This window comes from Nomascus leucogenys, chromosome 4 (assembly GCF_006542625.1).
Source record: "Nomascus leucogenys isolate Asia chromosome 4, Asia_NLE_v1, whole genome shotgun sequence".
NCBI lineage: Eukaryota > Metazoa > Chordata > Mammalia > Primates > Hylobatidae > Nomascus > Nomascus leucogenys.
Genome location: NC_044384.1, coordinates 82833760 through 82845401, shown reverse-complemented (window position 1 = coordinate 82845401; position 11642 = coordinate 82833760). Strand labels below are relative to the sequence as shown.

Sequence of the window (11642 nt, the reverse complement as noted above, 5' to 3'; positions counted from 1 at the left end):
TAAACATTCAAACCATATCAAATTCCCTGCGAGAAAAAATTAAAGGAAAAGTGCTAAGATTTATTTCCCTTAATTGGAGATAACTCAATAAAGGCAGAAATTGCATTAGTGGTTACCAGCTTTCAGGTGGAGACAATCAAAATTAACTATTAATGAGAATGGTGATTCTCAGGAATTGATGAAAATATCTAATTATCTAGTTATCTAAAATTAGATATCTAATTATTTTAGATAGTTATATCTAAATTAGGCATCTAATTAATATCCAATTATCTAAAATTAGACCATTCTCATGGTTACAGAGTTCTCCCAGATCCATTTAGCAAAGACTTCAAAGAGCCTCTTTTAAATATGTTCAAATAACATGTTTAAGAACTAAAAGAAAGACAAAATAACAGTGACTCATCAAAGAGAAAATATCAATAAAGATGTAGATATTATTTTTTAAACTGTATGAACATTTGGAAGTTAAAAAGCAAAATAACTAAAGTATAACTTCATTAAGGTTCTCAGCAGTAAATTTGCATTGGCAGAATAAAAGAGTCAGTGAGTGTGAAAATAAAACAATGCAGATTTTAAAACATGAACAGAAAAAAAAGAATGAAGAAAACTAAGTAGCACACATAAAACTGACACAAAGATCATGATGGTAAATGCTGAAAGAATGAATGCTTCCCCCAAAGTTCAGGAACGATACAAGGATGTCTACTGTTGCAACTTCCACTTAAAATTGAACTGCAGATTCTACCCAGGGAAAGTAGGCAAGAAAAAGAAATAATAGTTATGTGATTGAAAAGGAAGAAATAAAACTATATCTATTCACAGATGGCATGTGCATGTAGAAAGTCCTAAAGATTTACTAAAGCCTGTTAGAACTATAAATGAGTTAATCAACATTGCTCAATACCATATAAATAAGAAAAATTGTTTTTATACACTAATGATAAACAATCCAAAATAAAATGGAAGAAATAGTTACATATCCAAGAGCATCAGAAAGAATAAATCACTTAGAAAATATTTAATAAGGCAGGGCACAATGGTTCACACCTGTAATCCCAACACTGGGAGGCCAATGCAGGTAGATCACTTAAGGCCAGGAGTTCAAGACCAGCATGGCCAGCATGGCAGCACATGCCTGTAATCCCAGCTACTTGAGTGGCTGAAGCAGGAGAATCACTTGAACCCGGGAGATTGAGGTTGCATTTAGCTGAGATTGCTCCACTGCACTATAGCCTGGACAACAGAGTGAGGCTCTGTCTCAAAAAGAAAGAAATAAGAAAAGAAAAGAAAGGAAAGGAAAGGAGAGAGGAGGGGAGAAGAGGGAGAAAGAAAAGAAAAAGAAAGAAAGAGGAGAAAGGGAAGAAAGAAGAAAGAAGAAGGAAGGAAAGAAAGAAAGAAAGGAAAGAAAGAAGAAAGAAAGAGAAGAAAGAAAGAAAGAAAGAAAGAAAGAAAGAAAGAAAGAAAGAAAGAAAGAAAGAAAGAAAGGAGGGCATGAAGGAGGGAGGGAAGGGAGGAGGGAGGAAGGGAGGGAAGGAAAAAAGGAAGGGAGGGAAGAAGGGAAAAAAGAAGGGGAAAAGAAAACATTTCATAAGGGAGTGCAAGACCTGTGTGTTGGGTGATCAGACCCAACACCAGGTCGTGGGGGCTACAAAGCCCGGCAGAGTCAAAGGAATGAGACAAGACAAGAGTGCACAGGGTGGGTCCAGAGGGCCAACAACAGTATGGAGGCTATGAAGTCCCCGAGCTCTGGGAGCCCACACTATTTATTGGTAGTCAAACAAAGAAGCAGGTGGTGAGGACGTGCAGACGTGGGGATAGACAGGTAGCGGTGCATCAAGCGTAGCTGTGACGGTTTAGCATATGCTCTGCTACTTGAGATAAGGGAGAACAGGTTCTTCTAATTCAAGATACAATCAGTTTATGATCTTGGGAGAGCAAGGAGCAAGGGGCCAGCGAGTCTGGACACATTCCAGAGGCTACAAGGGTTTTATGCCCTGAGCCCTGGGTTCTCTCCAAGCCACAAGGAGTTTTATGCCCTGGGCTTAGATTGTAGTGTGGCAGGGCAGCCTTCTACCCTTTGGCATAGAGCTTGGTGTTCCATAGGCCACGAGGGGTTTTAGGCCCTGGACCCAGGACATGTTCCAAGACTCTTTTACATTATGTCAGACAAGTGAGCCCTGCCTCAGCCCTTCCACAAACATGTCTCCCTTTTTTGTTCTGCAAAACTGCCACAGCTATCATTGCTTGCATAGAGATACAACTAGGGAAGGAAGAAAGAAAGGAAGGGGGAAGGAGGGAGAAAGGGGGAGGAGGGAGGGAGGGAGGAAGGAAAGAAGGAAAAAAGAAAATATTTCATAAAGGAGTGCATGACCTATGCACTGAAAACTACAAAACATTGTTGAAAGAAATAAAAAATCTAAAAAATTAAAGAAATATCTCATGAGCTTGTTTTAAAGGCCTAATATTGTTAAGATGACAACACACATCAGTTTACCTACAGATAAAACTACTCCTCTTAAAATACCAACAGGCATTTCTGCAAAACTTGACAAATTGTTTTTTGTATTAATATGGATATTCAACAATTATGAAATAGACAGAAAACCATGAAAATAAAGACCAAATGGGATATACAAAGTCTTATCAATTTCAACACTTCTTACAAAGCTAAGGCAATCAAGACTGTGTATATTCTGGTCTAAGGACAGATTATATGTGTGTATATATACATATATATATATATATATGAATAGAATTGAAGTCTAAGAACTAAACCATAACATTTATGATTAATTGATTTTCCACAAGAGGCTAAGAAAAAGGAAAAAAGCCTTTTTAAAAAAATATTGCTGAAACAAATGGATATCAAGTGAAAATGAATTTGTATACCTACATCACACCATGAAAATAGATAAAGGAACTAAAAGTGATTCATAGGCCTAAATGTAAACTCTTACAATAAGACTTAGGAGTATGTTTTTATTCTGAATTATGTGATTCTTAAATGTTCATAGAAACACTGACATAATAGCCAAAAAGCGGGAACCAACCCAAATGTTACCAGATGTGAATAGATAAGCCTAAATATATTATATCCATACAATAGAGAATTATTTAGCCAGGAAAAGGATTGAAGGACTGATATATGCTACCATGTAGATGAAAGTTGAAACATTACATTAAGCGAAACATGCCAGATATAAAGAGTCAAGTATTTTATGATTCAATTTATAAATCAAATGTCCACAATAGGCAAATCCATAGAAACAGAAAGTGAATTTGTGGTTGCCAAGGGCAGCGGGCAAATAAGAAATACAGAATTACTGCTATGGATGTGGTTTCCAATGTGGTGATGAAAATGTTTTGTAATGAGATAGTGGTGATGGTTACACAACTCTTTGAATGACTGAAACACAATTGTATACTTTAAAAGGGTGAACTGCATCTATTGAGATAATCATGTGGTTTTTGTCTTTGGTTCTGTTTATGTGCTGGATTACATTTATTGATTTGTGTATGTTGAACCAGCCTTGCATTCCAGGGATGAAGCCCACTTGATCATAGTGGATAAGCTTTTTGATGTGCTGCTGGATTCAGTTTGCCAGTATTTTATTGAGGATTTTTGCTGGAGGAATCATGCTACCTGACTTCAGACTATACTACAAGGCTACAGTAACCCAAACAGCATGGTACTGGTACCAAAACAGAGATATAGACCAATGGAACAGAACAGAGCCCTCAGAAATAATACCACACATCTACAACCATCTGATCTTTGACAAATCTGACAAAAACAAGAAATGGGAAAAGGATTCCCTATTTAATAAATGGTGCTGGGAAAACTGGCTAGCCATATGTAGAAAGCTGAAACTGGATCCCTTCCTCCCACCTTATACAAAAATTAATTCAAGATGGATTAAAGACTTAAATGTTAGACCTAAAACCATAAAAACCCTAGAAGAAAACCTAGGCAATACCATTCAGGACATAGGCATGGGCAAGGACTTCATGTCTAAAACAACAAAAGCCAAAATTGACCAATGGGATCTAATTAAACTAAAGAGCTTCTGCACAGCAAAAGAAACTACCATCAGAGTGAACAGGCAACCTACAGAATGGGAGAAAACTTTTGCAATCTGCTCACCTGACAAACAGCTAATATCCAGAATCTACAAAGAACTCAAACAAATTTACAAGAAAAAAACAACCCCACCAAAAAGTGGGCTAAGGATATGAACAGACACTTCCCAAAAGAAGACATTTATGCAGCCAAAAGACACATGAAAAAATGCTCATCATCACTGGCCATCAGAGAAATGCAAATCAAAACTACAATGAGATACTATCTCACACCAGTTAGAATGGCGATCATTAAAAAGTCAGGAAACAACAGGTGCTGGAGAGGATGTGGAGAAATAGGAACACTTTTACACTGTTGGTAGGACTGTAAACTAGTTCAACCATTGTGGAAGACAGTGTGGCGATTCCTCAAGGATCTAGAACTAGAAATACAATTTGACCCAGCCATCCCATTATTGAGTATATACCCAAAGGATTATAAATCATGCTGCTATAAAGACACATGCACACATATGTTTATTGCGGCACTATTCACAATAGCAAAGGCTTGGAACCAACCCAGATGTCCATCAATGATAGACTGGATTAAAAAAATGTGGCACATATACACCACGGAATACTATGCAGCCATAAAAAATGATGAGTTCATGTCCTTTGTAGAGACATGGATGAAGCTGGAAACCATCATTCTCAACCAACTATCTCAAGGATAAAAAACCAAACACCACGTGTTCTCACTCATAGGTAGGAATTGAACAATGAGAACACTTGGACACAGGCAGGGGAACATCACACACTGGGGCCTGTCTTGGGGTTGGGGGAGGAGGAAGGGAAAGCATTAGGAGATATACCTAATGTAAATAACGTGTTAATGGGTGCAGCACACCAACATGGCACATGTATACATATGTAACAAACCTGCACGTTGTGCACATGTACCCTAGAACTTAAAGTATAATAAAAATAAATAAATGAATAAAATTTTTTTAAAAAGGGTGAACTGTATGGTAAATGAATTACACCTCAATGAGGTATACATTTTAATAGAACTTTTAGTCCTAATCAAGGTGCAATTTTCTCCTATATTTTGTCTACAATTCTTCCATAGCACATTGTGCGTCTCACATAACATTTACAATATCAGATTACAATTGTTTATGTACTCTGTCTTACTCACTGAACTATAAGATTTTTGAACCTTGTTGTACACATTATTCAAGATACTGACACAGAAAATGTCCTCACAAATAATATCTGAAAGAATCAATAAGCCAGTAAAAGTAAACCTCCATATGAGCTTAGCACTGGCTTACTCCTCTGGTTCTTATCACTACCCACGCTCCCCACATTTGAAGTAATTTATTTCCAGTGTGAGTCTGTGGTATGATTTGGCATGAAGCAGAACATCAGTCAACAAAATGGAAGGATTGCACCATATTACTCATTTAATTCAACTCAGATTGTGTTTATTAACTCTTAATCAAAAATTGGTACTTAACAAGAAAGACATTTGCTTTCTGTTCTTTTCACAGAGAAAAGAAAAAGCACTTTGCCTTTGAGTCCCACAGATTACACTTTCTGGAAAGACCGCATACCAAGTAGCAGGTTTATTTTAGTTTGTTTACAAAAAAAAAAAATGTGCAGACCAAAGTTCAATGCTGCTATTGGGGAACTACTAAAGACATCAATAAGTAGATGTCTAATGTTTAAACACATTTCATTGAAAATGGTTGGAAGTATCCGAGCCAATTATTTCTTATGTGACCCTAAAGAAAACAGATACCTACCTGACCCCAAAACGACTTGAGGAAATTGCTTCCATGACCTTGCTGCAGAGGGGAGAGAGGGCCCATTAAGAAGAGAGTGGGCTCAGGATCAACACACACACTTAGTGTGATTTAAGGAAAGGAAATATTTTCTCTTTGAACTTATCTGGATACAGTCATTTTGTCTCCTCTTGGGGATCACTTGTCCAGCCTCAATGGCCTTTCAGGACCTTCTGGATCAAGTTGGAGGCCTGGGGAGATTCCAGATCCTTCAGATGGTTTTCCTTATAATGTTCAACATCATAGTATACCATCAAACTCGGCTGGAGAACTTCGCTGCATTCATACCTGATCATCGCTGCTGGGTTCATATACTGGACAATGACACTATCCCTGACAATGACCCTGGGACCCTCAGCCAGGATGCCCTCCTGAGAATCTCCATCCCATTCAACTCAAATCTGAGGCCAGAGAAGTGTCGTCGCTTTGTCCATCTCCAATGGGAGCTCCTTCATCTGAATGGGACCTTCCCCAACACGAGTGAGCCAGATACAGAGCCCTGTGTGGATGGCTGGGTATATGACCAAAGCTCCTTCCGTTCCACCATTGTGACTAAGGTAAGAAGCTTCACTTTCCTCTCTTGCGTACATGACCTGGGTGTTTAGAATAACACAAGAAATGATCGTGCCTCCAGCCTTTAGTCACATGTAGGTGCTTATTCTTCATTCCTTCAGCAAACATTAATTGCTTCTCTATTGAATGCCAGATACCTGCACATTTAATGAGTCTAATGAATTCAAAGGTAGATGTGACCCTGCTATCATAGTGCTTTTATTCTTGGTAAAACCAAAATTTAAGCAAGCATTTATGAATAATGTGTTAAAAAATGTTCTGCTAAGTCAGGAATGCTCAGCCTGTGGTTGAAAATTATAAACCTCTGGGAAATTACTGAAAACCTCCATGTCCAGACTGTATCCCACAACAGTCATATGAGAAAGTCTAGGGGTGAAATTTAGGCATCCAAAAATATTTAAAAGTTCTCAGATGATTTCACTGTGTGGCCAAGGTTGAGAGCCATTTAGTATGGAATAAAACTGGGCACTAATAATACCTAAAAGTTTAGGAATAGCTTTCAAGAGAAAGTTGTATTCAAGTTGAGACCTGAATAGTGAATATCAGGTAATGCAGAAAAGGGAAGCTAGGGAGGAAGATAGAATGAAGCTTGCAGGCTATTTTAAGACATTTTGATCAGGTTGCACTGAGGGGCTATAAGCATTGATATGAGGGTTTCCTTTTCTTCCAGTGGGATCTGGTATGTGAATCTCAATCACTGAATTCAGTAGCTAAATTTCTATTCATGGCTGGAATGATGATGGGAGGCAACCTATATGGCCATTTGTCAGACAGGTGAGTATCTATGGAGCATAGCTCTCTTTAAGGGTATTTTCATCAATTCATGAAACATTTTTCATCTAGAAATATTTTTGGAAATTACACTATCCTGTTGCTCCCGTGGTCCCCAGGGATCTGTAGACACAAAAGGAAAATTGTAGTGAGTGTGGTGAGTGCTATTTTTTAAAATGTGTGTGCTGTGCACAGTACACAGAAATTTCATCTCCATCTGACCTGGGGGTGTTTCAAAATAGGGTTTGGATAAATCCCAGGGGAGGCAGAGCAAGATGACAGAATAGAAGCTTCCACTGATTGTCCTCCCCACAGGAATACCAAATTTGAAAACTATCTACACAAAAATGCACCCTCATAAGAACCAAAAATCAAGTGAACGATCATAGTACCTGATTTTAACTTCATTGAAGGGGATAGGAAAGACAGTCTTGAATTGCTGACGACACCCCATCTCTGTCCCCCAGCACTGGCCATGTGGCACAGAGAATCTGTGCACTTGGGGGAGGAAGAGCACAGCAATTATGGGACTTTGCATTGGGACTCAGTGCTGCCAACACAGGGCAGAACTCAGCCAGCACTCATGAAGGAAGCATTTAGACCAGCCATAGCCACAGAAGTGAATCACCCATCCCAGTGTTCAGAATATGAGTTTTGGTAAGCCTTGCCATCACAGGCTAAAGTGCTCTGGTCCTAAACAAACTTGAAAGACTGTCTAGGCCACGAGGACTGCAACTCCTAGGCAAGTTCTAGTGCTGGGCTGGGCTAAGAGCTAGTGGACATGGGGAGCACAGGATCTAATGAGAAAACAGCTTGGGTGGCTAATGGAGTGCTTACATCACTCCCTCCCCAACCACAGACAATGCACCTTGCAACTCTAAAAGAGACTCCTTCATTCCATTTGAGGAGAGGAGAGGGAAGAGTAAAGATGACTTTGTTTCACAACTTGGATACCAGCTCAGCCACAGTAGGAAAGGGCACTGGGCAGAGTCATGATCCCTTCATTCCAGGACCTAACTCCTGGATGACATTTCTAGACACACCCTGAGCCAGAAGAGAATCTGCTGCCTTAAAGAGAAGGGCCCAGTCCTGGCAGGAAATAGCACTTGCTAACTAAATATCCCTTGGCTCCTGAATAATCAGCAGTGGTAACCAGGTAATACATGTCATTGACCTTGGGTGAGACTCCGAGATATGCTGACTTCAAGTGTGGCCCAGCATATTCACATCTGTGGTGGCTACAAGGAGAGACTTCTTCTGCTTGAGAAAAGGAGAGGGAAGAATAAAGGGGACTTTGTCTTTCACCTTAGGTACCAGCTCAGCCGCAGCAGGGAAGACCACCAAGTAGGCCTTTGGGTTTCCCAATTCTAGGTCTTAGCTCTTGGGCAGCATTTCTAGACCTACTCTGGGCCAGATGGGAGCCCACTGCCCTAAAAGGTGAGTCCTAGGCCTGGCAGCATTCACCACAAGCTGACCAAAGAGCCCTGGGCCATAAGTTAATATTCACCCTGGAAGTATTCCACATGGGCCTGTGGTGGTACTAGACACAGAGAAATTCCTCTTCTGGTGGAAAGGGGAGAGAAGAGTGGAAAGGATTTTGTCTTGTGGTTTTAGTGGCAGCTTAGCTGCAGTAGAATAGAATTATGGGTAGATTTATAAGGTTTCCAACTCCAAGCCCTGGCTCCTGTACAGCATCTCTGGATTTGCCTGGGGCCCAGGGGAACTTGCCACCCTGAAAGGAAGGGCACAAGGTTGGCTGGTTTCACCACCTCCTGATTGTAGAACCCTAGGACCTTTAGCAAATATAGGTGGTAACAAGGAAACGCTTACCTTGGGCCTTGACCAAGACCCAGTGCTATGCTGTCTTCAGGTCTGACCCAGGACAGTCCTAGTGGTAGTGGCCTCAGGGAGTTTTTGTCATCCCATCGCTAGCTACAAGCAGCTCAGAACAGAGAGAAAGACTCCATTTGTTTGGGAGAAAATAAAGAAAAAAAAACAAGAGTCTCTGCCTGCTGGTCCAAATAATTTTTCCAGATCTTATCCAAGACCACCAAGGCAGTCTGCAAGAACTACAGCATTACTACGTTTGGAGGCCCCCTAATGCAGATGTGGTTGCAATGATCAAAAACTTAGATCACAACACTCAAGCCCCTTTGAATACCTGAAAAGCCTACCCAAGAAGGACGAGTATGAGCAAAGCCCAGATTGAAAACCACAATAAATATCTAACGTTTCAATGCCCAGGCACCAAAAAGCATCCACAAACATCAAGACCATCTAGGAAATCATGACTTCACTAAACAAACTAAATAAGGTACCAGGGACCAATATTGGAGAGACAGATATGTGACCTTTCAGATAGAAAATTCAAAATAATGGTATTGAGGAAAAATGAAGAAATCCAAGATAACACAGCAAAGGAATTCAGAATCCTATTAGATTAATTTACCAAACACATTGAAATAATTAAAAAGAATCAAGAATCAGAAATTCTGGAGTTGAAGAAATGCAATTGACATATGGAAGAATGCATCAGAATCTCTTAAGAGCAGAATTGATCAAGCAGAAGAAAGAATTAGTGAGCTTGAAAACAGGCTATTTAAAAACACACAGTCAGAGGAGACAAAAGTAAAAAGAATTAAAAAGAATGAAGCACTCCCACAACATCTAGACAATCATCTCAAAAGGATAAATCTAAGAGTTATTGGCCTTCAAGAAGAGGGAGAGAGAGACAAAGGTAGACAGTTTATTCAAAGAGCTATTAAGAGAGAACTTCACAAATACAGAGAAAGATATCAATATTCAAGTACAAGAAAATCACAGGATATCAAGCAGATTTAACCCAAAGAAGACTACCTCAAGGTATTAACAATCAAACTCCCTAGGTCAAGGATAAATAAAGAATCCTAAACACACAAGAGAAAAGAAATAAATAACATCCAATGGAGACCCAATATGTCTGGCAGCAGACTTTTCCATGCAAAACTTACAGGCCAGGACAGAGTGGCATGACATACTTAAAGTGCTGAAGAAGAAAAAAAAAAAACTTTTAACCTTTAATAGTACATTTGGCAAAAATATCCTTCAAATATGAATGAGAAATAAAGACTTTCCCAGACAAACAAAGGCTGAGCGGTTTCATCAACACCACACCTGTCCTACAAGAAATGCTAAAGGAAATTATTCAATCTGAAAGTAAAGAACAGTAATGAGCCATAAGAAATTATCTGAATGTATAAAACTCCCTGCTAGTAGTAAGTACACAGAAAATCACAGGATATTATGACACTGTAATTGTGGCATATAAACTAACTAAAACAACTTTTCTTTTTTTATTTGATTTTATTTTTATTTATTTATTTATTTATTTTGAGATGGAGTCTCGCTCTGTCACCAGGCTGGAGTGCAGTGGCACAATCTCGGCTCACTGCAAGCTCTGCCTCCCGGGTTCATGCCATTCTCCTGCCTCAGCCTCCCGAGTAGCTGGGACTACAGAAACCCACCACCATGCCCGGCTAATTTTTTGTATTTTTAGTAGAGACAGGGTTTCACCATGTTAGCCAGGATGGTCTCGATCTCCTGACCTCAAGATCCACCCACCTCTGCCTCCCCACGTGCTGCGATTACAGGCATGAGCCACCACGCCCAGCCTAAAACAACTTTTCAAGACATAGATAGTACAATAAAATATAAACAGAAACAAAGGTTAAAAAGCAGAGAGATTAAGGTAAAGTATGCAGTTGTATTAGTTTTCTTTTTGCCTATTTGTTTTTCATGTTTATGCAATCTCTATTAACTATCAGTTTAAAATAATGAGTTATAAGATATTAATTGCAGGCCTCATGGTAACCTCAAATCTAAAAACATACAATGCATACACAAAAAATAAAAAGCAAGAAACCAAAACATATCACCAGAGAAAATCATCTTCACTAAAAGGAAGACAGGAAGGAAAAAAGGAAGAAAGAGAAGACCACAAAACAACAAGAAAATAAATAACACAATGGCAGGAGTAAGTCCTTACTTATCAATAATATTATTGAATGTAAATGGACTAATCTCTGCAATCAAAAGACATAGAAAGGCTGAATATTAAAAACAAAAACAATGATCTGTTGCCTACAAGAAACGCATCTTATCTATACACACATAGACTGAAAATAAAGGGGTGGAAAAAGATATTCCATGCTAATGAAAACCAAAAAAGAGCAAGATTAGCTATGCTTATATCAGACAAAATAGATTACAAGACAAAAAAAGTAAAAAGAGACAATAAAGGGGTCAATTCAGCAAGAGGATATAAAAATTTTAAATATATACACACAACATTGGTGCACTCAGATATATAAAGAAAATATTACATATCAAAGAGAGAGATAGACCCCAATA

The 11642-nt window shown here is 39.0% G+C and overlaps 1 protein-coding gene across 1 annotated transcript in view; it reads left to right on the top strand.

Annotated features, from left to right (window-relative positions):
- Positions 1-6064: 6064 nt before the first annotated feature.
- Positions 6065-11642, top strand: part of SLC22A25 (solute carrier family 22 member 25) — a 68949-nt gene continuing 63371 nt past the window's right edge. Inside the window, exons 1-2 of the mRNA XM_003274121.3 lie at positions 6065-6466; positions 7153-7256. Of these exons, the coding sequence (XP_003274169.2) occupies positions 6065-6466; positions 7153-7256 (506 nt within the window). The remainder of the gene's footprint in view (positions 6467-7152; positions 7257-11642) is intronic.